Source organism: Scleropages formosus, chromosome 5, assembly GCF_900964775.1.
Source record: "Scleropages formosus chromosome 5, fSclFor1.1, whole genome shotgun sequence".
Classification (NCBI taxonomy): domain Eukaryota; kingdom Metazoa; phylum Chordata; class Actinopteri; order Osteoglossiformes; family Osteoglossidae; genus Scleropages; species Scleropages formosus.
Genome location: NC_041810.1, coordinates 8,231,731 through 8,259,723, shown reverse-complemented (window position 1 = coordinate 8,259,723; position 27,993 = coordinate 8,231,731). Strand labels below are relative to the sequence as shown.

The following is a 27,993-nucleotide window of genomic DNA, read 5'->3' as shown; positions in this document are numbered from 1 at the left end:
CCTCACAGAAAATAAAGTGTGTTCATTACATCAAAAGAAGGAGACACTTAGATGCGTGATTCTAAACTGCAGTTAGTTTCCTTCACCGTATGAATCGACGTTCATCACATAAGTAGCTGCATAAAACTTTACCAGAATTTCGACGATTCCTCATCACCTTCCCACTATTTTTTTTTCAGATACATATAAACATTTATGCCACATTGCGGGGGTGCGGTGGCGCAGTGGGTTGGACCGCAGTCCTGCTGTCCGGTGGGTCTGGGGTTCAGGTCCCGCTTGGGGTGCCTTGCGACGGACTGGCGTCCCGTCCTGGGTGTGTCCCCTCCCCCTCTGGCCTTACGCCCCTGTGTTCCCGGGTAGGCTCCGGTTCCCCGTGACCCCGTATGGGACAAGCGGTTCTGAAAATGTGTGTGTGTGCCACATTGCAGGAATAGCTGTATGAAGGACTGATCTGGGCATGATGTTACAGTTATAGAGCATGAACATTTATATCTTACACGAACTTAGGAGATGATGCAAAGTGAGTCTGGAAAAGATGAGTTTCAAGACTCTTTTAACAAGGACAAAGATTCAGCAGTTCTGAGCGAGAGGGGGAGGTCGTTCCACCACATCGGAGCCAGAACAGAGAACCTCCATGCTTTTGGACCTTTGTGTGCGGGACCACCAAGCGGGCGGAGGTGGAGAAGCGTAACACTGTGATTGGGGGTACATACACACACACACACACACGCTCACTCGCTCAGCGGCCTGTACGCTTTAATGCACAACAGCTCATCAGACACAGGAAGCGTGTTCATATTCGTAGCAGTAAAGAGGTAAACAACGACATTTACAGAATGTAGAGGTGTGTGTCCCATATCCACGTGGAACCTGGTAGGACTCCTTGTTCCTGAACCGGGAGCCTAAACAGCAGCGGACACACAGCCACCTTTTGGAGCTCAAGTAAGAGCTGATGATGCACTCTGTTTCCAGACGGGCGATCCAGTGGCACGCAGCCCACAGACACGACGCCCGTTTCCCAATAAATACGCGGCTGCTGGAGGCGGTGACCGCGCCGCTGTGCCGATTGCACTAATTAGTCTGATGGGTTAATTGGGGCTCATCTCAGCTGTGTTTAAAAAGAGCTCCAGAGAGACTGACCTTCCTTTGAGAGGTTTGTGGTCCCACCCTGTGCTAGGAGAGAAACACGCACACAACTGTGTGGAGAAACACAACTATAAAGACTTTGCTTAGTAAAGTAGTGATGAAGCTATTTTTTCTAGCGCTACTTCTTCTTATTGCTCAGACTGCTCACCTGGCACCAGAGGGGGGTGCTGCTCTGCCCCAGTGGCCCCCACCAGCTCGTTCCACTCTAAAGAACAGGGCTGAGGGTCTGCGCCCTGGGGATGGACCTCATCTTACAGGTATGAGCTGTGTAACTGCCTTCTCATGTATGTTCCTATGAGCTGCCTGTCCCTGAAGGACCTTTGAAACCCCTCACAGCTCTGTCCTTTCTTCACAAGTTCTCAAACATGTGACCACAACTTCCATTGTCCAGCCACAATGGAAGTCACTCCATGTGCCTGCGGTATGCTGTAGATAGTCCAGCATTTTATGGCTGCTCTAGTTCTTGCACCTTTTCTCCTCCAGGCGCAGAGAAGCTGCGGCCATTGGCACCTTCGGTGCGGTGTGATGATGACACCATGACCCTGAGGCTCCGTGGACGCAGGGATTCCGGTGTTCTGGTGGATCGAGGTGAGTGGGGTCGCGTTTCATCTCGTTCTGGTATGTGCTTGTGGCTCCCGCTGCCATCAGGTGGCTGCTCTGTTCTGTCCTGCAGCGGGTGGCCCACCTGTCCCTGTGTCCCATCTGCCTCCCCACTGTGGCTTCTCCCTCCGGAGGTCCAGGAGAGACCTGCTGCTGGTGGCTCCATATGATGGCTGCCACGTGTCCCGAGAGGTGTGTGTGTGTGTGTGTGTGTGTGTGTGTGTGTGTGTGGGGTACCTTCTTCCATGGTGCTCCGGAGAGCCGATCAGCCCAGCGTCTCTTGGTAAAGCACTCCCCTCCCGGACCTTGCAGGATGGTCGCTATGTTCTCCCCCTGCGTGTCCATGGGATGCCAGTGAAGATGTCCTGCCCTGCGACCCCTCGTTCTCTGGCCACGGTGTCCTGCGGAGACTCAGAAATGGTGGTCAGGGTGGAGGGGGCTTCAGCACATGAGGTCAGAGTGAAGGGTGAGTCTGTTCTGGACTTGAGTGGTACCCAACTGAGCTGTGGAGTACAGGGATGCCTTGCAGTGTTACTAACTTTGTGTGTGTGAGGAGGAGGGGTGAAGTCCCATGGTTCTGGATTTCCTCCATGGGAAAGAACTTGAGGCTGATAAAATGATGGGTTGGACTGTAAAGGGTCCTTGGCTGTGTGGTAGAACTCATCCTTGTTTTCTCCCCCTGCAGTGAGTGGCTCCTGGAAGCCCCTGCGGTCTGTTTGTGGACAGTGTCTCTGCAGGGTTGATGCTCAACGTGGACACCTGCTCATTAGAGTCCCCTACACATCTGTGTGTGTGAACAAGGAGGTATGCTTTAGCTCATGGTAGAGGGATGACTGCTGAGATAAAGAGGCTCCTGTTAACTGACCTCTGGCAGTTTCTTTATTCCATGGTCGTTGATTCCTCTGTTGTAATTTCCTGAGGACTCTGTCTACATGTTTAAATGTGGTGCTTGGTTTGATTGCCAATCCAGCCAAAGCTTTGCTGGAGATATGATTGGGCCCTGTTCTAGAAAGTGTTGGTGGTGGTACTCCATGTGACAGCCCCAAATGCTCATGCTTGTCAAACATTGTATTAAATCACTTGTTTTTCAGGAGGCGGGGCCAACAATCAGGCTGCTGACCACATCTGGGGGGACCACTCTCTCATGCTCTTTTGTACCGGAGAATCCTGCCCCATCTCCTCCTATTCACCCTATGTTCCCTCTCCACTACCCAGTGTCTTTCTACCCTCTGTTTTACCCTACAATCCCTAGTCCAGTGTCCCCTAAATACCCATTTTCGCCAATGAACTTCGCCAATGGTGATTCCAAGGTTCCTCCAGTAGATGACCAAGGTGCCAACAGATTCTCTGATTCTGTCCAGCATATTTACCACAGTTACCCATTTTACCCAATTATCTTCCCAAATGGCTATCCCAGGGTTCCTGTGGGTGACCTGGGCACCGAGGAAGCCCCTAATACTCCTTTTGAACAGCATATTTATCCCAGTTACCAATTTTACCCCATGAACCTCCCCAGTGGCTATCCCAAGGCTCCTCTAGTAGGTGACCTAGGTGCCACCAAAGCCTCTTCTGATTCTGTACCACACATTTACCCCAGTTACCCATTTTACTCAGTGCCCTTCTCCAACAGCCCTCCCAAAGCTCCTCCTACAGGTGACCAAGATGCCAACATACCCCCTTCTCTTGATTCTGTCCAGCATATTTACCCCAGTTACCCATTTTATCCCATTATCTTCCCAAATGGCTATCCCAGGGTTCCTGTAGGTGACCTGGACACCAAGGAAGCCCCTAATACCCCTTCTGAACAGCATATTTATCCCAGTTACCCATTTTACCCAATGAACCTCCCCAATAGTCATCCCAAGGCTCCTCTAGTAGGTAACCTAGATGCCACCACATCCCCTTCTGATTTTATACAACATATTTACCCCAGTTACCCATTTTACTCCTCAGAACCCTTCTCAAACAGTCCTCCCAGAGCCCTTCCTACAGGTGCCAAAGATGTCAACATACCCTATTCTACTGCTGATTCTGTCCAGCATTTTTACCCCAATCACCTATTTTCCCAAATGTCCTTGCCTAACAACGGCAGGGTTCCTGTAGATAATGAAGATGCTAGCAAAGCCCCTCCTACTCCTGCTTCTAACCACCATCCTTATCCTCGCTATCCTTTCTACCAAATGTCCTTGCCCAGCAGCAACCCTGATGCTGTACCTGAGCTGGGTTCTTCGGCTTCCTTGACTGCCCCTTCTAGTCACTCTGCTTATGGGAGGTTTCCTCAGTGGTACCAGCGGCCACTCTCAGTCCCAGGGAGTCCAGGGAAGGACCCTGTTACACCCAGTGCTGCTTCTAGCAGCCCGAATCCTGTGGGGGAACAGCTGTCCACTTACCCCTTGTACCCACCCTACTACCCAATGTCCTCGTATGGCGGGAGAGGTCCTGAGATGGCTGAGCTCGAACGGGTTACCCCCCTTGCAACGCCTTGTCCTGTGAGCCAATAAAGATGTGGACATGACTGATGTGGTTTTGTTCTTCTGGAGGAGATAAAGCATGTGCTGTCTTTGGGGCTCATATCCAAAGTCCTGTTCTTTTACTACCTTGAGCTGGGAGGCTTTGCAGGAAGCTGTCCAGGTGCTGTAAGCATAGTGATTGCAGTGAGCAGCTGTAGCTATGAGACTCTCAGGGCACTTATTGAACATACTTTTCTTCACCACTACTACAGGCTGGGGGGGGGGGGTTGTGACCAAGGGCCCTGGTGTCTTTAGGTGTTCACCAAAGCATTCCTAGGTGAAACACCATCAAGAGTATAACACAGCACACTTACTCCCAGTGAGTTGAGCACAGGGTGGGTCTGGGACTCATGGGCCAGATTTATAGCTAGTGAGCAATGCTAATATGACTGAAGACTTTTCATCAGATGACCTGGAGAAGGTCATTCCAGCGTGTTGGAATGCTGCATGTATTTTGTGGGGAGGCAAAGGGAGAGGCTTATCAAGGGTTGTAGCCCTCCTCTAAAACACTTGCTTGTATCCCAGCAGGAAGGAAGCGGGGGCTCCACCTGGTCCGGGCTCAATGTTCTTGCCCTTGGAGACGCATGTTGCTGATGGGTCCTTCGCAGCCGATTGGCCAAGGAGATGCTCATGGGATGTAACCTTTGCAGCAGTTGAAACCAGTCAATGGCTCTCATTTTGCAGTAAAAACAGATAACACGAGCTCATCGTCCAACGAGAAAACATTGTCAGTGCAGTGATAAGAACTGAGGCTGATGGGTGATTGGGGGTCAAACAGCCTGAAACCATATTGCCAGGGTGCGAAGGGGGGGGTCCATGTGTCACAGACAGGATGATTTCTCTATTTCCAGTTCATATACACTCACCTGCCGGGTGCCGAAACCTACTGATGACCTAATCACAAAATAACCCTGTGCTCTGAGGTTACCCCAGAGATGTGCCACTTTGACTGTTGTACACTTGGGTTTATTCACTTTTTGCTCTTCATTTCATAAGTAATTAACACTTATGTTCCATAAACTTATTTTTATGTTTTTTGTTTTCCCTTTGCTTTCAGTTACATAGTGACCAGTTACACGCAGCGTCAGTCTTCACGCGCTGTGCGTAAGTTCACACTTCATTCTATAATCTGTCCACTTACGATCATATTTACTTCTTTGTCGCTATTATATTAGAGATTATTTTATATTGTCGTTTATACCACGCACGTAACGTGCGGTTGGAAGGTAAAAAAGGGAAGTGGTCGGACCTCAATTCAATTTTAATTTAATAATTGGAACCCTTTAGGGCGCGTTCGCTCCTCCGACACGCACGTGGAACAGCGCGCGCGAACCGATTGATCCCCTTTAAAAGCGCGTGCAGCCCCACCCCTCCCCCGCCACCACACTGTTCTGCGCCACTTCAAACACAGAGTCCATGATCATGGGGAAAAACTCGCAGCTACAGCGCGCGCTCACGGCGCTTCTCGTGCTCGCGCTCGCGCTCGCGTCTCCCGAGGGCTCCGTTCGGGCGGGACGCTCGTCCTCCAGGGGTCTCCTGCGCACGGGCGGCTGGACACCGGAGGGACACGGATCGTCCGGCGACGGCGAGCTGGACGGCGCCGGCGGGACCATAGAGCGCAGTGAAGGACACCAGGCTCTCCAGGGCTTTCTGGCGGGTACGTGTCTCAGGTCCAGCATCAGGTCCAGCTTCACACGTCACCTGGTGGTCACAGCTGCTCAAAGCTGCAGGCTCTGCACAGCACCTGTTCCGCAGCGTCACTTTCACCTGCAGGTGCAGAGAAGCTGCGGCCCCTGGCCCCTTCGGTGCGGTGTGACGATGACACCATGAGCCTGAGGCTCCGCGGACGCAGGGATTCCGGTGTTCTGGTGGATCGAGGTGAGTGGGGTCTCGTCTCATCTCGTTCTGGTCTGTGCTTGTGTCTCCTGCTGCCATCAGGTGCCCGCTCTCTTCTGTCCTGCCTTGCAGTGGGTGGCCCGCCTGTCCCCTTGTCCCAGCTGCCCCCCCACTGTGGCTTCTCCCTCCGGAGGTCCAGGAGAGACCTGCTGCTGGTGGCTCCGTACGACGGCTGCCACGTGTCCCGAGAGGTAGGCGTGTGCGTGTTGCTCCTCCTTCCGTGGCGCTCCAAAGCACTGAGCACCCCAGCGTCTGTGGGTAAAGCGCTCCTCTCCCTGACCCGCTCGCAGGACGGTCGCTATGTCCTGCCCCTGCGTGTCCATGGGGCGCCGGTGAAGATGTCCTGCCCCGCGACCCTCCGTTCTCCGGCCACGGTCTCCTGCGGAGACTCGGAAATGGTGGTCAGGGTGGAGGGGGCTTCAGCGCATGAGGTCAGAGTGAAGGGTGAGTCTCATCTGGAGATGAGTGGTAACCATGTGAGCTGTGGAGTGCAGGGATGCCCTGTACCATCTCCTTGGTGGTGAGATCCTCCCTTAGAGCTGCTCAATGGGGGGGACCTTCACGTTCTTGTACCCTGGCGTCATTGTCTGTGTGCCGGTGGCTACAGGATGTGAGTCTGCTTGGTGCTGCTGACCTCATCCATGCCTTCCCTCCTCAGTGGGGGGCTCATGGGAGTCCTTGCTCTCCATCTGTGGATGGTGTGCCTCCAGTGTTGATGTTCACCGTGGACACCTGCTTGTCACGATCCCCTACACCTCAGCCTGTCTGGAGTCTGAGGTACGTCAGTAACCCCCCCCCCCCCCCCCCACTATGGCTACAATGGTGCACCACGACACCTGCTGGTCTGTGACTGGACTTGCAAGCCCAGTGTGTCTTGCTCTGTCCAGTTGCTTCTCTTCCAGAGAAGTCTTCCCTCTCCAAGAGAAGGAGGTTCAAACTCCATGTTGATTTTGGACATGTGTGAAGGGCTCCTGTGACTGGAATCTCCTCTGTTCCAGGAGGCCAGTCTCTCACTGAGGCTGCTGACCACATCTGAGGAGACGACTCTGTCATGCCCCCGACCCTCGGACGATGAGGATGAAGACGATGCCGGTCCTACTCCACCTGCCCGTCCTGCGTACCCCATGTTCCCTCCCTACTACCCAATGTCCTTCTACCCTCTGTATTATCCTACTGTAGCCCCAACTGCCCCCAGACCCTCCTACCCCAGGTACCCATTTAACCCAATGGGCTTCCCCTACATGTACCCCCAGGCTCCCCGGAGCGTGGCAGGTAAAGCGGCTTCCCAGGGGGTCATGTACCCTGGTTATCCCCTGTTCCCCATGCCTTACGTGTACCGCTATCCAACGGTTCCCCACCACTGACATGGATCCATTCAGAAGAAGTCAACTCATTCTCCTTGACTTCTAGACCCCTTTTTTACCCTCTGGGTACCATGTGACTTTCCTGCTTCCTGTGGACAATGCAGGTCCTGTGCTCTTCAACTGTACCCATGTTCCTGTGTGCAGGATGTGTCTCTCTCCCCTCCCCCCCCCCCCGCCCCAGAGCACTAATACCTCTTGCTATGGATTAATAAAAGCTGGAAAGAATCATGGCTCCTCCTGTGGCATCACTAACCTGGTCTTAATGTCATTAGGAGATGGGGTTGGTCAGTGGAGCATAGCAGGATAGGCAACCCATGGGTTAACTGCAATTTTGTGGAATCATTCAGTTGAAATTTGTCAGGGATGAAATTCAGGGGGGTCAACTGAAGGGCATGTTCCATGAGATGGCAAGCAAAATTCCACATCAGGGAAATTTCCTGCTAAAATCTAACACTCAGCTGAAGCTGCATAAAAGCAGAAACAGTTCCCATTGGCGGGGGCCTCATGTACCCTGGTTCCCTCTCGCACCGGAATGGGAGCTATTTAAGAGGTGGCAAATGGTCCATCCTCCATAAGGAATGGATAAAAACAAGTACTGTGAGCTTCAGCTCCCTTGATGCTGAGCCCATCGGAACAAGGGGAAGTGGGGGGGAAAAGTGACTGGACAGGTACTTGGCCTCAGGAACATTTGGCTGTAAGGATGCCTTAAGTCTGAGTAAATACTGTACCTTTTGTCAGCAACTGGAGGTTCACTGCTCTACCTTTTAGCTTCTGTGGGAGTTGCTCAAGGGTCCTGGGGGGAACACTTGTACTGTGTATTTAATGTTCTGCATATTGTGTTGCACCATGGTCCCACAGACATGTTTGTTTCCACTGTTTACAAGCTACAGAGGAATGACAAAAACCCACTTGAACACTGCTTCAATGAAGTCCAGTCCATTAAATCTTTTATTTAGGCCATTAGCTCCTGGAAGTTCTCACCTTTTAAAAGATGCATCAGATCCTTTAACCAGGGTAAGGAATGGTTCTTGTAGAAGGTTCCAGTGGATCATCTCAATCACTACACATCCTACTGCATTAGATGAAAAACAAATATGTACACACAATAGAAAGCAAGATACCTTCCATACCTCACTCAAAAAGTGTAATAAGACCTCTCAGTGTATATGTCTTATTTTCTGCCCTAAGGGGAGGAAGAGGTGGACGATGCACGTGTATCAACACTCCTGCAGGTCACAGGGGGATGAAGGCGGACAGCCCAGCCAGTCATGTGAGGTCACACCTCCTCTGGTAGCGAGAGCTTTAGCTTGCAGAGACTGTTGCTGAAGAATCGGGGCAGCGGGGCCGTGATGGTGATGTCAGCCTGGCCTTGCAGCCCGGGAAGGACAAGCTGACGGGCGTGCAGGTGAAGAGGAAGGTGCCTCGCTTTACTCTGCTCCAAAGCCAGCCGCCGCAGCACGCCTTCCGGCAGCTTCTACAGGGGAGTGGAGGTGAGATACAGGTCAATCCAACAGCCGGTACACGGTGCAGAGGGAACATGGTCACTGCCGGGGCTCCAGAGGAGCAGGGAATGAGGAGCTGAAACCTTTAGAAAGCACTTTCTCGTGTGTGTCTAAACATGTAACCACATTGAAAAGGAACAAGGGGAAAACAAAGGTGCTCATGTCTCACAGTGCATCCTCACTCTACTACACACAGCACACACAAACCCAAGCGCTGGAGCATACGCAGCAGTACTCACCTGCGGGGCCAGCTTGCCCCAGTGCGCATACTTGTGGTCCCCAAGAACGGGACAGCCGAGGCCGTATGCCAGGTGCACCCGGATCTGGTGTTTCACCCCTTAGGGAGCAGGAAGAGTCAGGTAGAAAACTTCCACACGTCCAGAACATGCAAATAACATGCTAATAACACAGTCCCTTTTCATGGCACCATCTGGGACATTTACATTTATTCATTTAGCAGACGCTTTTCTCCAAAGCGACGCTGTCCAAGCCGGAGCCCTCATTGGCCACCGCTGCGTGGGAACTCCTCGTACCTGTAACAGGCTGGAGCTCCACCAGGCTGCAGCCCCCTGCACTGTCGAGGACACGGTAGCGGGTTGCGGCTCCATGTGCCTGCCGGTTGGCCCGGACCCTGGTGAGCCCGTCGCCGCTCTGCGACAGCCTGTACACGGGGCTCAGCGCCATCTGAAAGGCATTTGTCAGCACCAACATGACAACACCTCCAAACCGGAGCGCTGTCCTGCTACCACTACGGGGGCGGGGCTCTAGCTCACCTTGTAGTGGGGCTGGGAGCCACGGACCTCCTTCTCAATAATGGGGATGTCAATGACCCCCTCGGAGGGGACAGGCACGCCCACACACACCACCCTGGAATAAGAGATGCCACACAGACAACGAAGAAAAGAATATTGAGACTATTTTTCATAACATGAACATTCGTTTCTTTCCCACTGGACTAATGGCTGCAGTCCACTCGGAGCTCTTTTTTAAAGGCGTTATAGAGTGTTTGGAAGTAATACGCAGAACATCTGAAACTTGTTCCGGGGAATTTATTTTTTGTTTTTGCTGACATTATTGTGTTAATGTGACACTTTCCTTGTTAAATAGTCAATCTGAGTCACTTCAAAAATGTGACACTTATTTACTTACTGCATTTGGTTTAATAAAAATAAAATGTCTCTTTCTCACAGGTATTTCTTGTCCACTTGGTGCGTTCTAAAGAGTTCCTGCACGTCATTGGCCGCCTCCTCACTCCTGGCCAACAGCAGCACACCCGTGGTCTCCTTGTCCAATCGGTGGCAGAGGTGCAGCTGAGAACCCGCCCTCGGGCCATCAATCATCTTGGCCAAGATAGGCAGGACATGGCTGATGTTGTTGCCCACTCCCGGGCCCCCTGCGGAGCACACGAGAATTCTGAGCAGAACCCGAAGGCAGGTCCTCCTCCAAACTATCGTGTTCCACCGTGTCTTCGCCAAAACGACGGCTTCCGGTCCCTCTCCACGACACGCGGAGCTGTTTGGGGAACAGGGTCACTGGAAGGTGGCAGACACTGTCAACGAGGCCACGTGACGCTCGCACCTGAGCTCTTCGTGGAGAGCCACAGCCGAAGCCCCGCTCGCGCACCTCTCTCACAACATGCCGGCACAAACTGAAAACTGTGTGGTTATTCGGGGCGTGTGTGAGGGCTGTTGGTGCTTCTACACAGGCATTTTATTCTGTTGTTCAAGGATGGTGTGTAAATTATGTAGTTTCACACGTTTTATTATGACAGTCAGGTTTACCTGTATTTACATTTACTTAGCAGACACTTTTCTCCAAAGTTGCTTCCAATGAACTCCATGTAGAGTTATCAGTCCACACACCTTATTCACCGTAGTGACTTACACTGCTAGATACACTCACACAGTGGGGTCACTCACACCAGACACACACACTATCACTGTCTCTGACACTGTATTAAAAAAATGTATTAGAAGAACAGCGCCGTTCAACTTTGGTAAACTTTACGTCTCGGCGTGACTTTTAGGTGGATTTAAATAACTTTTTTCGACACAGTTTGAGGAAAAAAGGCTGAGCCGTAGCGCCCACAGAGCGACGTGCTCACGTCGTACGCAATGACGTACGTGACGGGAGAGGGCGGGGCTTACCGTGCACGGGCACGCCGTACGGCTTGTTCAAGGCCACCAGGCGCCGGTCCTCGTGCAGGAGCGCGCGACGCAGCGCCTTGGCCAACACGGTCGGGTGAACCGCCTGCAGCTGCCGGGAGAAGCGCCGGAGCTCGACCACGGCCCGCTGGCTCGGGGTTCGGGGGGTCTGCGGGGAAAGCGAGCGAGGCGGTCAGAAAACGACGACGGGGAACGAACGTCGAACGAGCCGTCGTCGTCCTACACACAGAGCGAACCAGAACTTAACAGTCAGCCTTGCTTGCGAACCGAACCCAACCTGTTGTTGTCGTCGCGCCGCCCGCTCCCGCTCCTCCTCCTTCCGGACTCTCTGCGCCAAATCAGCGGCTTTCAGAGTGGCGCTCCGCCGGCTCTCCAGGCACACGGAGGGCGGAGGAGGAGCGAACCGAGGACGCACACTGACACTCCTGAGAGCGCTCGCGCTCGCGCTCAGCGCCTTCCTCACGCAGTTCATCTCCAACACACACTCGGCTTCTCGGCCCCACTTCCGCCGGGCACGCGGCGCCCACGCGTCCTCGGCCTCTTCCGCTTCCACCGCTCCGGTCCTCTTGGTCGTGGCCCGAGTGACTGCAGGGACCGCGGAAGCGCGATGGTGCCCCCTAGCGGCCGCCGCCACGAAGTACAACGGAGTAAACGCAGTACGGCACGGCTCCGTGTCCTGATGCACCCCGGAAATGGGAGCGTCACGTGTGTTTCCCGCGCTGACACCACTGCTCACCACACATGTGTTACACCTTCTGGGTCATGCTGGAGTGGAACGCGCGTGTGACGCACCCCTCTCCATCTTCTCCCCCGGTGTGTGCGAGAGGCCGGTACTCCTCGTACCCTGCCGGTGCCCCCCGCCCCCCCGGAGAGCGGCGCCGGAGTCGGGTGTCAGCTGGCCGGGCTGCTCCCCTCCGGGTGTACCCGTGACACTCGTGTATAATTGACAACGCGGTGCACGCGCCGCTCCGGGTAGCATTCATTATTCACTCACACACACGCAGCGCTCCCATTACACACTGTCCTTCCTCCGCCCCCCCAGGGATCACACGTTCAGCCCCAGGGGGTGATTTCAGAGCAGGAAGCGAGGGGTGTTTCCTTCTGGCGGCTCCAGAAGAGCCAAGTGGAGCAAAGTGGGAAGGAGGAGATGTCAAGTGAGAGGAGGCGGAGAGGAGGAAAGGTGGTAACGCGTGGTAGCAGGTAGTTCATCTGCACACGTAAAACGGACTCTTGTCTTCTGCGCTCAGCCGTAAGGGAAGCCGAGGAGAGGAAACATGGCCCTCTACAGGTCTTACCTGCCCCCCCCCCCCCCGACCTGACCCGAGCTGACCCGACCCGTGCTTCAATCATTGATGCTGGAGGTGGGTTCGATTACCCCGGTGTACCTTTCACCGGCCGTGAGCGGTCCTCAACGGTCTCCCTCGCAGAGGAAGGAGCTAGATGTGGTCTCCACGCCGCGCCTCCCAGTGGCCCTTTGGGGACCTTTCGCCGACGGGGCGAAGAGGTTTGCGATGATGGTACACTAGTGCTACGGTAGTCACAGAGTAATCATGGAGAAATCATTCAGAAACCTTATATTCGTCCTGCTGTACTTGTAATCGTACCATAATCATACAATGGTCATTCGGTTATTGTGCGCTCATGACGTAACCGTACAGTAAGTGCACTTCCTAAGGGCAGTAAACCTGAAAGCTTGGCCAGTGGGTAACAACCAGGGTACGAGTGACGTGTTCATCTGTGGTCTGTGTTTGGAACGTCAAAGGAGCTGGGCTCATCGCCTTCTTTTTGTGGTCTTTTCCATCCTCATTGATCCACTACTGATTTTCTGTCTTTGTTGCCCTCCCCCTCCTGCTCACTGTGTCCTGGGGGGGGCTCAGTGCGGTTACCCGTGATGTGTTTGGAGCCGCACTGTGACGGGGGTCCGCGGGTCCTGGTCCTTGTGCAGGAGCCGTAGCTCATGCCCCACCCCCATCCGAACCCGTCACGGGGGGGGGGCGCAGTGCCTGCCGGCTAAATTTGGGCGTGGGGGGGATCAAGTTCCCGCTGGAGGATCACATGCTGCTGTCCTCATCGCCACATCTCCCTGTCTCGGCGGCAGTGGCTCACACGCTCGCACACAGTCTCCAGACGAATCGCACTCCTAGGCTCCCGGCGTCCAACGCGTCTCTCTTTCGCTCTCTCTCTTGCTCGCTCTCTCTCTCGCCCGTGCCGTCCTGCTCCTGGGGCGCTCGCTCATCCCAACATGTTTCTGGTTCTCGTAGCAACTCCAGAACTGAGGGAATTCCTGGCCAGAGCCCGCAGTGGGGCTGTGCGGCTCATCAAGGTGGTCATCAGGAACGGTGAGTGTGGCTGCAGTACGGTGCTCCGCTCTGTCGATCTGCGTGCGTGCGTGTGTGTGTGTGGGCTCTTTCTGTCCTCACTGTGAATGATTAGTCTGTCAACCACTGGACATCGCTATTCCCCTGCTGGACAGTCCACTGTGGAAACCTTCTCCTGAAGGCTAGGAAACTTTAAACACTTTATGTGAATCGCTGTGTCCCTCAGAACTGCTGAATCCTTCCTGCACTGAAGAAGGGTCTTGAACCCGTCTCTCTGAGAGCCACTTCTCTCCTGATCTCTTGACATCTGCATAAATGAGTCCACCACCACCTGCTCTGATTATCTATGTATTTGCTCTTTGAATGTCACTTCTATAGGAGCTGCTGGATGGATGTGAACCAGCAACATGGTGGTGTCACACATACTAGCTGTGTCCACAATTCTGTGTCTAAAGCTCTTTGTCTGCTGTCGATGCACTTTGTTTGCTCCGGTTGTACATGACCGTGGAGAAAAGTATCTGCCAAAAGACTAAATGTAAGTGTAGCTTGTCAGCGATGACGGTGCAGTTTCCAGTGGCGCCCACATGTGGTCGCGTTGGTGGAATGGCACCTGCGCATTCAGCTGACCGAGTGACCAGATGCTTCAGCAATGCTGGAACTATGGGTCAGTGACACAGAGTGAGGAACTCGTGCGCTTCGTGTCATATGTGGTCACCCACGTGTCTTCCCCTTGGTCACATGACCCTATCGCCAGGTTCACTGGTGGCATCAAAAGGACGTGGTTTATTTTGGGTCGCTTGCTGGTCAATGCTATTTTTTAGCTTTGTCACCGAGGCAAAAGCAGTTGGAGCTGCGGGGAGAACAGGCCAAATGAGCTCATGGCTCTAAGTGACATGATGCTGGCTTTGTGGTAACCATGGTAACAGTGCATCTCACTAAACAGCGTGCTGGTGTGTGGCTAAAGTGAGCGACCACCCCTACGGATGACTCGCGTCACCAATGGATCGCAACCACGGCGCACAAAGGCTCGCATGCCGCACATGTACGAGCATCTGTGAACACACTGCAGCACGGGCACCAAACACACACACCGACAACACGCCTGTAAACATACGCTGACACCTCACACACACAAACCCTGCGTACAAACACATAAACACTTGATCTCAGATCTCTCCTCTCTGTGTGCGCGTGCACGTGCGTTCACGCACCATCCGAATGGTGTGTGGAAAGTGTGCGTCTGTGCTGGAATGCGTGGAGCTCAAAATAGCGGCTGCTGCCTTCGTGTAACATCCCCCCACCCCCCACCAAGGACACACTGACTGAGACAGACGGGGTGCAGACAGTGCAGAGCTGGAGCAGAACCCAGGAGAGTGGGACCAGAAGCACACAGTTCCAGGTGACATCAGAGCGTCCGTCGCAGGGCCAGCAGGAGGGTCTTAGGGTTAGAGTTATGAGGCTCGCTGTGGCTACAAGGACGGAGGACAGTTTGACAGGAAGTGAGGTGGCGGTCCAAGTGCTTTTTCCACAGAGGAACAGGACTGACTGACTGAGCGTCCAGGAGGACAGGGGACACGGCTACGAAGACGCTCTCCTTGGATTCGCGCCAAGCAACATAACAACATGTAGCAACGGCGTGTGCTGCTTCGTAGGAGTCTCTCGTTCTGTTTGAGCGCAGCGTGTGAGGCGTGTCTCCCGTGTCAGAGCCGACGGACTGTCCCCGACGAGTTGTGCTCATGAATAATTGAGTGCGGCGCACTGAACGAATCGCAGGAGTGACAGGGGGACGTCATTTAAGAGCACCACTGATACGGCCGGAGAGATGTGGGGAAACCAGAGCCCGGCTCTAGGGCCACTGCGTCCGGACTTGAGCTGGAGTCCTTCGCTTGTGTGTGTGTGTGTGTGCGTGCGTGCGCATGCATGTCCTCCCTGCATCCCAGTGTCTTTTTGTGTCTCGACATGTCTGTGTTTCAGAAGTTCTCTGTGTGTGTTAGGGGAACACACTGGAGTGTCGGTGTGAGGTGAGATGTGCTCTGGGTTCACGTTACTGTATGTTTGGCTGATGGCAGTGACTTACACACACACACACACACACACACACACACACACACACACACACACACACACACACAAGACCCCAGTGGCTCCGTGTTCCCAAGACTATGTAGTCTCCCTCTTTATACCTGGACCTGTTTACCTGTCTGGCTGATGATGATGTCACGCCGACAGGTAACGAAATGTCCGTGGCCAAAGTGTGTGTCGTTCACTGTGTACCGGTACATTTTAGAGTTGGGTGTTCAGGGTAGTTTTACCGTATCATTTCAGGATACGCACCTTGATCAAGAGTGTGGGACCGTGTGGGACTTGAACCTGTGTCCTTGGCATGAGTGCATGATTGCTGGCTCGGTGCTCTGGGCTCCCGGTGACATGAGTGACATGCTTGGGTTGCAGAGCAGCTGGCGCTGGGGGGGTTCCGAGAGCCGGCGCAGAGCTGGGATCGCGACTTCGACCACTTCCTGCTTCCTCTGCTGGACCCCCAGGAGCCGTGCTACATCCTGTACCGCCTGGACTCCCAAAATGCACAGGGCTACGAGTGGCTCTTCATATCCTGGTCACCTGACCAATCCCCGGTACAGTGTGCAAAGCAGCGCATACACACACACACACACACACACACACACACACACACACATTTTCAGAACCGCTTGTCCCATACGGGGTCACGGGGAACCGGAGCCTACCCGGTAACACAGGGCGTAAGGCCAGAGGGGGAGGGGACACACCCAGGACAGGACGCCAGTCCGTCGCAAGGCACCCCAAGCGGGACTCGAACCCCAGACCCACGGGAGAGCAGGACTGCGGTCCAACCCACTGCGCCACCGCACCCCTTTGAGCAAGATACTCACCCTAAATTGCTCCAGTAAAATTACCACGTTGTATAAATGGGTAAATAACTAAGTAAATTAACAGTGTAAGTGGCTTTGGGGGGAAGTGTCAGATAAATAAACAGATGTAACGCAACACGATGCCACCAGGGAAACCAGTGTCGAGGGGTCCTTGTTTGTGTGTTTTTGTGTGTGTGTGTGTGTGTATCTTGCTCAAGGATGCTGGAGGTGGGATTCGAAACTGCAACCTTTGGGTTGAGAGGGAACAGCCTACCAGCTGCCTATCGAGTCCGATGTAAAGCGCTTCTAGAAACAGTAGGAACGTGTCGAATCGCTATACACCCTAACCCCCCCCTTACTCCGGCTGCACGCTTACGGTACGTGTAATGCATCCCGTCGCCCGAGAGATGAACCCTGCGTGTGGCCCCACGTGTCCAGGGGCCCCTGGACACAACCCTGGTCAAGTCAGAGAGCACAGTCTTGTCCTTGTCCCGTCACTGGGAAGATGTCCCCTTTACCCTTTAAGACACTTGCCCAGTGTGGATGGGTGCGAAGTGCTCAGGAGGGGGACGCCCTTTGCGCACACACACTGCGAGCGCCTCGACGAACGAGGAACTCGACCCAAAACTAAAGATCAAAAGAACAAACAGCTATGGCAGTGATGTGGGCTCCGTGGTCTCAGCTGGCACTCATGATGCACATCACACACACTCTCTCTCTCAGGCGTCTGACCGCAGTGATCCCACCCTGCTATGATCCCACAGGTGAGACAGAAGATGCTATACGCCGCTACGCGTGCAACTGTGAAAAAGGAGTTTGGAGGAGGTCACATCAAGGACGAAATGTTTGGGACAGTGGAGGTACGATGCTGCAGCCTACACACACACACACACACACACGACAGGAGATTCTCATTCAGGACTGAGTCGTGTCTGAGCACAGAATTGCACAGCGGGTCTGTAGGGCCCATGAGGCATGGTGCTGAACCATGGTTACTCCGGCAAAAAGGAAGAAGCAGCGCAAGACCCTCTGCTCGTGCTGACAGGCGTAGCGTTGACCGCTACATGAGCCCACAAAGCGGGTTCTGTTATGGAGCAGCTCAGGGGCTTCAGGTGGAGCAAAGGTCACATTGCGGTGTGTCGGGTCTAGGAGCCTGCCAGTAGCCCCCTGTCTCCCTTCTGGCAGGAAGACGTCTGCTTCCAAGGGTACCTGTGTCACGTGTCGTCGTGCTGTGCCCCTGCACCGCTGACCGCTGCCGAGCAGGAACTGCAGCGTATCAAAACCAACGAGGTAAGTTCTCTAGAACGTGGCTTCTGTCCACCTATAGCCTATGAGGCCATCAAAGGGGGACCAGCAACGAATGGGATGAGTCAGTGATGATGTTGCAACCAATGATACGAGTCTGCGATTAAATTGCAGCCAATGAGACGTGTCAACTGTGAGACAGATAATGAGATGAGTCCACCACGTAAATAAAACCTACTAGGTGAGTGAGTGAGGTGCAGAACATGAATAATATATCATTTTGCCATCAGTGGCTCTTACTGTGAAACCAGTAGTACAAGAATACCGTGGTAACATTAGAGTGACATTGAGCAGGGATACAGTTCTGTAAGAATGGGCTGTAAAACTGTGAGCATTTGTTCATTTTTGGCTGGAGGGGAGATGCAGCCGCTGCATGTGGGTCTGGGCTGCGAAACGGCTTCAGGTCACAGTGAAGAACAGTTTCTACAGAACGTAATAAATGAAACAAAATGCAATGCAAAATGAGATACGAAATGAAATAATGGACAGCTGGTAGAGTAGTGGTTAGCGCTACTGCCTTTGGATCCGAAGGTCACAGGTTCAATCCCCGCCTCTGGTTGTAGTACCTTTGAACAGGGTACTTATCCTAAAATAGCTTCAGTAAAATTACTCAGCTGTATAAATGGGTAAATGATTGTAAGTATGTAATAACTGTGACCTTAACATTGTAAGTTGCTTTGGAGAAAAGCGTGAGCTAAATGAGTAAATGTAATAAAGATCAACACAGAGAGCTTTGTTTTGTTTAGTAGCTGTAACAAAACTAATCTCCATCACTGACATTAACACTTGTTCCCTTTATCTATATTTCAGACATTTGATAATACTTTATTATTTATGGTATATACGTTTTATATATGTTACATACTTTTATTCATATGACCACTGCACTTATACTGTTACTTTTTCTCTTTGGCTCTTAAATAGCATATATAAATTTTTATCCTGCACCTCTCACATTACATTTCAGCCTCAAAACGTGTGTATCGGTATTTGTGTGTGTGTGTGTGTGTGTGTGTGTGTGTGTGTGTGAGAGAGAGAGAGAGAGAGAAATTACATCACCATATTGATGCTCTCTGTCAAAACTGTCTCCTCCAGGATAAAGTGATTAGGGTAAGTCAGTCTGTGTATGTTTGTGTGTGTCTGTGTGTGCGTGTGTGTGTGTATGTATACCCGTCTTCTCCTCCACAAAGCACTGTGGGTAAGTCATTCTGTTTGCAGACCCTTGTCAGCTGTTCTCCACGTTGTGCCGCAGTAAGTCACTGTCGCTCAGTGCAGTGGACACATCATCATGGAAATGTGATGCACTTATTATATTGTATTGCTCATTTTACCACTTTAATGTTTGAGTGAAATGGAGTAGAATTTCCCAGCTGCTGGATGTATTACTCAGTGTGGAGATGTGGCTGGGTTAGGACACTGTGTGTGCGTCTCTGCGTCTGACCGTTGTCTCTCCATCCTGTTCCATCGTATCGCAGGATGAGCACAGGAGGGTCCCTGCACCCTCAGGACAAGTAAAGGTTTGTCCCCAAAACCCTTCTGGTCCCTTGCTGTCCACCTCCAGGTTTCTCTGTGCTGACCTATAAATGTTCCTGTGTTCACTCTTTCTCTCTGTGTGTGTGTGTGTGCGCGCGTGTTTTCAAACCCCTGTGTCTGACATGAGACATGCTTTTGACTGTGTGAATGTGAATTTTGCCCTGTGCAGGTGATGCCCTACTGGTACCACACTACACAAGGCTGGAGGTGCGATGATTTCACTGCTGCACGTGTCGCCCCCTGCAGGTGAAGACAGAGATCAGCATAGAGAGCAAACACCAGACCATGCAGGGACTGGCCTTCCCCCTGCAGAGCGCTGCCCGGCAAGCCCTACAGCTGCTCACACAGCGGCGCATCAACTACATCCAGCTGGTGAGTCTTCCGCCAAGGCCTCGTGCACAAACACACACACACACACATGCACACGCACACTTGAGCGCACCCCTCATCCTGTGTATTTGTGGCGAGTCAGCGGCTTGACACGGAGAAGGAGACCATCGAGCTGGTGCACGCAAACCTGACGGAGGTTGGTGACCTGCCCCGCCGGGTGCCTACGGACACACCCCGCTACCACTTCTTCGTTTACAAGCACCGGCACGAGGGCGACTCCCTGGAGTCCGTGGGTGAGGCGCTGCACAGCGCGTCCCTCACTGCATGGCTCCAACCCTCCCCATGACCCTATCACTCCACACCTTGTCTGTGTCTGTGTCTCCTCGCCACCTCTGCAGCCCCATATGTATGAGTCCCTCTGCCCCCCCCGTCCCTCAGTGTTCATCTACTCCATGCCGGGCTACAGCTGCGCCATTAAGGAGCGCATGCTTTACTCGAGCTGCAAGAGTAGGCTGCTGGACGATGTCGAGCGGGACTACCAGCTGGAGATCGCCAAGAAGGTACGCAGCACCTCCGCACCGAGCGCCTTTCATACACCTGGAGCTGCTGCTGCTTTCGCCGCACAGTCTCTTCGTAAGTCGTTTTGTTCAAAACACCAAAGATGCAGTCAATAAAAGCCTCATCGTGCTGCCGTCGGTCCCTTTATTCGCTGCACGTGTTCCGCAGAAACCCCTGATATAGCCACAGAAAATATGAATGCTTTGTAATCCTTTTCACTTTGTTCTCCATAACTCTGAGCGTCGTTGAAATAGATCGAGATCGACAGCGGGGAGGAGCTGACCGAGCAGTTCCTGTACGAGGAAGTTCATCCAAAGCAGCATGCCTTCAAGCAGGCCTTCGCCAAGCCCCGGGGCCCAGCCGGCAAGAGGGGCCACAAGCGGCTCATCAGGGGAGCTGGCGAGAACGGGGACGAGAGCTAGAGGGCGGAGCGATGGCCTCCCGCTGCACGGACCCCTTGCTTGCGCTATGCAATTTCTTACGGCCTCGCTGATGCCGGTGACTTCTGTGTGTTTACCTGTTGTTCTTTGCCCAGTGAATTAAGAGCTTTATTTACTTTGTATAACTGAAATCTTCATGTTGTTTTGGTATTGTTTGCTGGCCTTATGCAACCTTGACCCCCATCACTCACCTCCTAACATGACCATTCAATGACACATAGACACACACTCTCTCTGCAGCCTGGCCCACGTTCACAGGGTAAAGTCGGTTCTCTGTTTGCATGATCTGAAATGACCGGATGTAGGTGGGGTCTGCGCTCTGGGCGGACTTTCAGTGCGAGATCCCCCCCGAACTGATTTGCTCACTGTCCCGTTAGCTCTTAGCATCGTAACCTGTCTTTGTGGTCGAAGGGAAAGGCTTGTACTCCCTCCATCGTGGGGGGGTTGCAGCCTCAGGGCGCTCTTTTAATATCGGTCACAGTCTGTCTTCGGTGGTCCCTTTAGGGTAAGTTCCTTGCTGGAAGGTACTGCAGCTGGAGGTGAGATTCAAACCTGTGACTTTTAGGGCCAAAGGCAGCAGCTCAAACCGCTGCACCGCCAACTGTCCGGTAACATCCTGTCCCTCATTGGTCCTTGCAGCCCAACATTGTACTTTTTTCCTCCTAACTGTGATTTTCCTTCTTTTATATCAATCTCTTCTACCAGTAAACATGTCTTACGTCATTTAGTCGTTTCTTGTAAGCAGATGAATGCTGCTATTAAGAAACAAACTTCCTAATAAAATATTTTTTCTGTTCTTGTATCACTTTTATTCAGCATCCTAAATAGCTGAGGGCCCCACAGAGCTGGAACTCTTTTCAGCAACAATCCCAGTTTTTGTTAAGATTCGCTCAAACAAACAAACGGTATTTGCTGGAGCTTCATGTGAGAAAAGCACGCTTTTTCGGACGGGACACACAAAGTGTGGATGACGGAGAGATGATGAGGGATGACCTGGGGCGCTGGGGACTGAAGAGCTCCGACGACTACAGGAGCCATCGCAGGACAACTTTCTGCCCAAGATCGCAAGTTATAGCGACTGAAGAAAGGCTTTTGACGAAAAGACGTCACACGAGGGCCGTCAGTCTGAGTTCGGCAGCCAATAGGGATGCGCTACGGCAGCAGAGGGCGGGTCCTGCGGCACGTGCACTGGAAGGGCGCGCTGCTGGGAGGCGGGAAAAGGACAGTCCGCGCGGCGTCTGAGCGCGAGGGTGTCGTTTGCGCGCCTTCTTTCTCAGCTGCCATTTCGTATAAATTGTCCGTCATGGTTCTGTCCTTTCAAAGGTAATAATATCGCAATTTGTTTATTTCTAACGTACAGTCCTACGAATTTCGACGAATTCTAGTCAATTGACGTTATTAAGTCTTCTTATGAGTTGCACTGGGAAACACTGAATGTGGCGCGAAGCTGAGGAGGTGAGGTGCTTACATTCATCATATCATAAGTGTGAATTTGCCTTCCGTCTAAATGAATGTATTGCAGTAATGGTTAAATAGAGTTTTAAAACGTCCAGCTCCTCCTCACTGGCTAGTGGGCGACACGGACGGTGGCGCAGCGGGTAGCGCGGGTGCCTCTCGGTCCTTCCCTCCCCTGTACAGCCTCTTCGTGTCTCTCCTTCCTGACAGTAATGCGCACGAAAGGAGCTCTTAGCTACTCTGCATTCAAATGACACAATAAATGTTTCACCCATTTTCTGCCTCATCTTGTAAACCCTAAGAAGATCTAAGTGTAAGCGCGCACACACACACACACACACACACAGGGCGTAAGGCCGGAGGGGGAGGAGGCACACCCAGGACGGGACGCCGGGCCGTCGCAAGGTACCCCAAGCAGCAGGAGTCGAACCCCAGACCCACCAGAGAGCAGGACCCGGTCCAACCCACTGCGCCACCGCACCCCCCCCCACCCTCAGTGTAAACGACCCTCCAGAATATTACAACTCTTCTGGACACCATACAGGAGAAGCCAGGAGCCGCATGTCAAACTGCTTGCTTATGAATAACATTGTTATGCTCATTTTTTCCACCATCACCTTCTCCTTTTCCCTTGTTGCATTTGTTTTATTTCTTTGCCAGTTTGTTGTTTAATTCTGTTATTCTTTGTGTAACTTTTTACATGTGGATTTTCATTGTAAATTCCTATCTACAAGAACTGTAACCTGTATAAATCGTGATTGCTGAAAAGCACTCAGAAAAGCTGCTTTGGATCCCTGCGTAGGATAAAAAAATAAATAAGAAATGAAATAGAACACAACCGAATGAGGATTGCACTTGTAACTTCTCCCTCTGCCCCCTAATTATGAGTGGAACTTTATTAATCCCAGAGTCCCATTCCATGTGGCCATTTTTTAAGAGAACAGTAAAGCCATTCCTAGTAATACTGCCTTTGAAGAGAAGTCAGTATGAGTTGTTGTTGTTGTTATTATTATTATTATTATTATTATTATTTGATATACTTGACTGAAAAAACAGCTGTACTAGTGAGAAAAAGGTCAGGATTCTGAGAGATGCTTCACAGCATGCAACTGAGATGCCCAGGAGAAGCAAAGCCCTGTGGGGAAGGGAGGCTCCCAGTTGTCAGTGTGAATGTTGCACACCAGCTGCACTTTCTCAAACCCGGCCCGCAGCCCCTCCAACGTACACATCAAGTATCGCCGCGGCTGCTTCTGCTTAGACTCTAGCTCCCTGGCCATGACACACTTGCTGAGCTTTGCGCCAGCGTGCTGCACTGCATGGGATGGGGTGGTGCCCTAGAGGACAAGCTCTCCCCCACTGAGCTGGCATTCAGTGAGAACGTGGCATACCTGAAGCTGCTGAAGCTTCCCTTCCCTGCAGCATGTGGCACACCTGGCCATGGACCACAGCATTCGCTGCCATGAGCAGCTTCTCAGGCCATGCCCATTAGTGAACTACTTGTAAGAGTATCCCTGTCCACTGTGACAGCTGCCGGTCCTTGCGCTCATTGTGAGTGCTTGCCAGTGGAGGCCAGGTCCCTGGACAGCAGGTTCTCGCAGCTCTTTGTACGAAATCACGGCTCTGATTGCACACGCATGCGTGCGCGCACACACACAAACAGTCTGAAACTGCTTGTCCCAAGCAGGGTTGTGGTGAACTGGAGCCTAACCTGGCAACGCCATACCAAATGTCGAAGGCAAATGCAGTAGTGTTTTTGTAAGCGGTTGAAATCATATGTTATTCATGTAGTGTTTTTGTGCCGTGGGGTTGTATGAGGTGAACTATAGCTCTAAGAAGAATGTGTGGGCTTCGAGGGCTTCTGAGCGGAATGACTGGCCAGGTTGTGCTGAGCTTTCGAATCCCGGCTGTGGGAGGAGAAAGTCCATCCATTGCAGTGAATCACCTCTGCCCCTGCCCTTAGCTTAGTTCATATCTGCACCTTGCTCTCTTTCTTTGTCTGGAATTCATGCTTTGGGACGCAAACCTCCCCTCTTACAGGCAGGAGGCAGGCTGTGTGTGTGCGTAACGAACGGTTTTCTCACTCTGGTGAGAAGAATGAACCGTCTCCATGTCAAACTGGCAGCACAGCAGTGGGAGCTGCGGATCAGTTCATTTTACTCTGAATATTTGGACATCTTGCAGAACGTGTTTTATTTTTACTTTTATTTTTTAAGCGCTCTGCGTCACTGCGGGAGAAGAGCGCTCTATGAAAATAAATTGAATTAAATTGAATAGTGGTGCCTTGTGGGAAATGTGATTTTTCAAGGCTCAGGGTCCACAGGGAGTCCCCGGGCCATTCATTTCACTTTACGTTTATTGATTTAACAGAGACTTTTCTCCAAAGTGACATACATCTAAGTAAAGAGTACAAAAGTGCATTTCACCAGCAGACAGAGACCGATCTAGATGCAGACATATGATTGTTGTACATTCCTATAGTGTACTACAGTACATTCCTTACAGATGCAAGTGCCCAGCAGGACTGTTTGAATAACACTTTTTATGTTTTTTAAAATAATTTATTTTAACCAAAAACAGAATTATTATTTTCTGCAGTATTTGTCCCTTGGCTGGAAACTCAACCGCTATTACACACATACATATAATTGACGATAACGCCAGCTGGTGGAATAAAAAATAAGGTTGATTTTTTACAGAGGTTTCAGTTACATTTCCTATTTTTGTAAAATAGGATATTGCGGGGGAGGGGGGGCAGTGGGTTGGATTGGGTCCTGCTCTCCGATGGATCTGGGGTTCAAGTCCTGCTTGGGATGCCTTGCGACAGACTGGTATCCCGTCCTGGGTGTGTCCCCTCCCCCTCCAGCCCCTTGCTCTGTGTTGCTGGGTTAGGCTCCGGCTCCCCGCGACCTCGTATGGGACAAGCGGTTCAGACAATGTGTGTGTGGATGTTGCAGCACACAGTAGTGAGACAACACTTTAACAGCAGACAGAAAGGGCACACTGAGCTCATGTAAATGCATACAATACGTGGGACAACATGGAAGGGACTTTATTCAGTGGCAACCTTTCCAAAAAAGGGATAAATTTTCCAGAATTCTCTGCAAGAAAGTGAGATGCTTCCATTGAACATATTTGTAGAGCAAGTGTCTGGGATGGAACACAACAGTGAGATAGATGTCACTTTTTGAATACTGTACATCAACAAGTGTCCTTTAATGTGGCCAAACACAGAATGTGGGTTTGGTCTAATGGGACCAAGAGAGGGACAAATGAAACTTTTTGTTCAACGACACTCTTCCTGCTGCCTCTTTGTGGTCAGAAGGGCGTACATCATTTTCACAAGAATTAGTCCAAAATGTTTCATTGATTAAGACACTGGACTGTGGAGTGTAAGCAGTACAGCAATCTTTTATTTTTCCAGCACACACACACATACACACAGAGTTTACACAGGATAATGATCTACAACATTTCCAGGCTGTAGTCTCTCCATGCCCCCCTCCACCCCAATCTTTCACTTGGGGGGGGTTTCTAGGGGAGTTTCCTCCGGGCCTTGACACCTCCAGCTGTTTACAAGTGGGTGTTCTCACATTTCTAAAGGAATGGATATCGACTTTCTACTGTGAACATATGCATGTACTACCTACAGCCATAGTTAACCGATACAAAGCTTGTCAGTACTGCCAGCGAGGCCGATGTAGCCACGCTCTGTATCGTAAAAAAAAAGGTACACTGCGAAATTGCGCGTCACGTGACACCCCAGAACCGAGGAATCGCACGCTGGCAATGTGGGACCAATGACAAAACGACGGGCCGATAACTTGCCAATAGAAAGAGGGGTGCGTGTTTCTTTTTACGTGTTGTTCCAACCCCTTCGTTCTTCTTCAAACCTCATTGGCTGCTGCTCCCTTACCTACCCCGCCCCTGGCCACGCGCAGTCTAATTCCCCCGCGCGTCCCGAGTCGAAGCGACAAGAGGGAGTGATCGCGCGGTGCGGCGGACGGCGAGTCGAGGTAAGAAGGTAAGAAGGTAAGAAGGTAAGAGTTGAGGTTCGGAGTCGGTTCGAGCGGGTCGGGGGGAACAGGGACGGTGTTGGCGGAAGAGGTGCTTCTGTTCCGTTGGGTGGGTGAGAAACCGCGGTTACAAACTCAGAGACCCGGCGGACAAGAGAATCAAGTTCAGTTCGAACTCCTTCAGAAACTTGGCGGATTTACATGCTTATAAGTTATATTTACACTTACGGACACCGGCGTGTGTGAGGCAAAATAGAGCGGCTTGTTGCTCCGGGACGGGTTTTACACCCTTTTTGAGTGACAGAGTGTCAGAGGGATTCAGCAGCTGTGAGGGAGGCGGGGAGCTCATTCCGCTACAGTGGAGCGAGAACACTGCCTACAGGCTGGTGACGCCGGACCCCGTGAGGGGGACCGCAGCGCAGCCAGGGGCGGAGGGGCACACCGCTGTTGTGTGTGTTGTGTGTTGTGTGTGTGTGTGTGTGTGTTGTGTGTGTGTGTGTGTGTGTGTGTGTGTGTGTGTGTGTGTGTGTGTGGGGAGTGACCGGGTCCTGTAGGTATCGAGGAGCAAATCCTTTGCCTGTTTTGTAGACTGTGACCATGCTGGACACCACATGGTCCAGGAAGCCAGCGAAGGGGAGATTGCAGAATCTCTGGGCGCTGGAAGTGTGTGAAGCATGTGCTGCTGGGTCATTGTTAGGTGAAGTGTCTCCACGTGATCACAGTGAAAACCCAGACTCGGCTTTTTAACAGTAAAGCTGGGCGTTTACATGAGGTTCCGGGGAAGGCGATGAAGGTCATGTCTGCGTGCTGCTGCAGGCATGGCGTCCATCCGCAAGAAACTGGTGATCGTGGGCGACGGAGCGTGTGGGAAGACCTGCCTGCTCATAGTCTTCAGCAAAGACCAGTTTCCAGAGGTCTACGTTCCTACTGTGTTCGAGAACTACGTCGCTGACATCGAGGTGGATGGCAAACAGGTGGGGCTCACGCACGCACACACTCGCTTGTGGTGCACAGGGAGAAGATGGTGTGTACAGGTGAGTGTGTTGACAGCTCTTCCTCCTCTGCAGGTGGAATTGGCGCTCTGGGACACAGCTGGTCAGGAGGATTATGACAGGCTCCGCCCCCTGTCCTACCCGGACACTGATGTCATCCTCATGTGCTTCTCCATCGACAGCCCCGACAGCCTCGGTGGGTGTTCGTGGCAACCAGCCCCCCCACCCTCCCATACTGTGAAGAACTCGGTGCAATTTCACTGAAAAGGTTTTATTTTATTACACCCTACACCCTTGCTGAACCTCTGTTATTTCTAGAGAACATCCCAGAGAAGTGGACACCAGAAGTGAAGCATTTCTGTCCCAATGTTCCCATCATCCTCGTGGGCAACAAGAAGGACCTGCGCAATGATGAGCACACGCGCCGGGAGCTGGCCAAAATGAAACAGGTATCAGACAGGCGGGGAGCGCCACCCTCCAGGGCTCTTTGCGTCCTGGATTGAGCAGTGGAGCTTCATGTGTGTAGTGCTTCAGCCGCCAGTTACCTCTCTGTGCTCTGCAGGAGCCCGTGAAGCTGGAGGAGGGGCGGGACATGGCAAACCGCATCGGTGCTTTCGGCTACGTGGAGTGCTCGGCAAAAACCAAGGACGGAGTGCGGGACGTGTTTGAAATGGCCACGAGGGCGGCGCTGCAGGCACGCAGAGGAAAGAAGAGCAGCAAATGCCTGCTGCTGTGAACTGCTGCAGGACTGAGCTTTGCAGAGTGTCACTGTGTGTCTGGGCAGAAGACCGCACACACACACATGCAAGGGCATGCCTCACAGGGATGCAAACCCCTAGACTGTGTGGTTTTTTTTTTTTTTTTCTGAAAACTGTTTATTTAAAGAGGAAATAAATCAGTTCTATCTTTCTTTTACCATGGCTTTACCACTGTGACCCTATGGGTCATGCTTAATTGGTTGGGGCCCCTGAGGCTCCTGTT

The 27,993-nt window shown here is 52.2% G+C and overlaps 4 protein-coding genes across 8 annotated transcripts; 3 read left to right on the top strand and 1 right to left on the bottom strand.

Annotated features, from left to right (window-relative positions):
- The first annotated feature begins 1,153 nt into the window (after positions 1–1,153).
- LOC108933825 (uncharacterized) lies at positions 1,154–7,679 on the top strand. Its single transcript, XM_018751173.2, has 12 exons — positions 1,154–1,403; positions 1,630–1,734; positions 1,820–1,938; positions 2,059–2,212; positions 2,432–2,550; positions 2,838–4,235; positions 5,619–5,913; positions 6,030–6,134; positions 6,225–6,343; positions 6,443–6,596; positions 6,811–6,929; positions 7,151–7,679. The coding sequence occupies exons 1-12, from the start codon at positions 1,244–1,246 to the stop codon at positions 7,514–7,516; spliced, it is 3,213 nt and encodes a 1,070-aa protein (XP_018606689.2). The 5' UTR covers positions 1,154–1,243; the 3' UTR covers positions 7,517–7,679.
- Positions 7,680–8,446: 767 nt separating this feature from the next.
- rpusd4 (RNA pseudouridine synthase D4) lies at positions 8,447–11,806 on the bottom strand. Of its 2 annotated transcripts, none has more exons than XM_018751214.1 (7): positions 11,461–11,806; positions 11,166–11,331; positions 10,207–10,411; positions 9,792–9,885; positions 9,552–9,702; positions 9,258–9,355; positions 8,447–8,990 (listed from the first exon to the last, which is right to left on the bottom strand). In XM_018751214.1, the coding sequence occupies exons 1-7, from the start codon at positions 11,653–11,655 to the stop codon at positions 8,793–8,795; spliced, it is 1,107 nt and encodes a 368-aa protein (XP_018606730.1). In that variant the 5' UTR covers positions 11,656–11,806; the 3' UTR covers positions 8,447–8,792. The 2 variants fall into 2 exon arrangements, with proteins under 2 accessions (XP_018606730.1, XP_018606729.1); XM_018751213.1 differs by having other exon boundaries at positions 11,166–11,335; positions 11,462–11,756.
- On the top strand, positions 11,768–21,726 carry LOC108933847 (twinfilin-2-like). Its single transcript, XM_018751215.2, has 9 exons — positions 11,768–11,839; positions 13,445–13,522; positions 15,953–16,131; positions 17,151–17,246; positions 17,572–17,676; positions 19,471–19,596; positions 19,697–19,847; positions 19,993–20,114; positions 20,367–21,726. The coding sequence occupies exons 1-9, from the start codon at positions 11,791–11,793 to the stop codon at positions 20,532–20,534; spliced, it is 1,074 nt and encodes a 357-aa protein (XP_018606731.1). The 5' UTR covers positions 11,768–11,790; the 3' UTR covers positions 20,535–21,726.
- Positions 21,727–21,776: 50 nt separating this feature from the next.
- Positions 21,777–27,875, top strand: LOC108933842 (transforming protein RhoA). Of its 4 annotated transcripts, none has more exons than XM_018751202.2 (5): positions 21,777–22,007; positions 26,837–26,994; positions 27,088–27,208; positions 27,331–27,461; positions 27,575–27,875. In XM_018751202.2, exons 2-5 carry the CDS (start codon positions 26,839–26,841, stop codon positions 27,746–27,748), a joined length of 582 nt encoding a protein of 193 aa, XP_018606718.1. In that variant the 5' UTR covers positions 21,777–22,007; positions 26,837–26,838; the 3' UTR covers positions 27,749–27,875. The 4 variants fall into 4 exon arrangements, with proteins under 4 accessions (XP_018606718.1, XP_029108385.1, XP_029108386.1 ...); XM_029252552.1 differs by lacking the exon at positions 21,777–22,007 and adding an exon at positions 25,959–26,028; XM_029252553.1 differs by lacking the exon at positions 21,777–22,007 and adding an exon at positions 25,968–26,020.
- The last annotated feature ends 118 nt before the right edge of the window (positions 27,876–27,993 follow it).

Excerpts from the sequence above, each read along its gene's own strand:
- rpusd4 (XM_018751213.1), bottom strand. The coding sequence starts at position 11,655 with ATGAACTGCGTGAGGAAGGCGCTGAGCGCGAGCGCGAGCGCTCTCAGG. Across the intron at positions 10,412-11,165 it reads GTACGGCGTGCCCGTGCACG|GGGGCCCGGGAGTGGGCAAC; the intron begins GTAAGCCCCGCC and ends TGTGCTCCGCAG. Across the intron at positions 9,356-9,551 it reads GGAGCTCCAGCCTGTTACAG|GGGTGAAACACCAGATCCGG; the intron begins GTACGAGGAGTT and ends CTGCTCCCTAAG.
- LOC108933825 (XM_018751173.2), top strand. The coding sequence starts at position 1,244 with ATGAAGCTATTTTTTCTAGCGCTACTTCTTCTTATTGCTCAGACTGCT. Across the intron at positions 1,735-1,819 it reads CGGTGTTCTGGTGGATCGAG|CGGGTGGCCCACCTGTCCCT; the intron begins GTGAGTGGGGTC and ends TCTGTCCTGCAG. Across the intron at positions 6,930-7,150 it reads CAGCCTGTCTGGAGTCTGAG|GAGGCCAGTCTCTCACTGAG; the intron begins GTACGTCAGTAA and ends CCTCTGTTCCAG.
- LOC108933847 (XM_018751215.2), top strand. The coding sequence starts at position 11,791 with ATGGTGCCCCCTAGCGGCCGCCGCCACGAAGTACAACGGAGTAAACGC. Across the intron at positions 13,523-15,952 it reads CAAGGTGGTCATCAGGAACG|AGCAGCTGGCGCTGGGGGGG; the intron begins GTGAGTGTGGCT and ends CTTGGGTTGCAG. Across the intron at positions 17,677-19,470 it reads AGCGTATCAAAACCAACGAG|GTGAAGACAGAGATCAGCAT; the intron begins GTAAGTTCTCTA and ends CGCCCCCTGCAG.
- LOC108933842 (XM_018751202.2), top strand. The coding sequence starts at position 26,839 with ATGGCGTCCATCCGCAAGAAACTGGTGATCGTGGGCGACGGAGCGTGT. Across the intron at positions 27,209-27,330 it reads CGACAGCCCCGACAGCCTCG|AGAACATCCCAGAGAAGTGG; the intron begins GTGGGTGTTCGT and ends TGTTATTTCTAG. Across the intron at positions 27,462-27,574 it reads AGCTGGCCAAAATGAAACAG|GAGCCCGTGAAGCTGGAGGA; the intron begins GTATCAGACAGG and ends TGTGCTCTGCAG.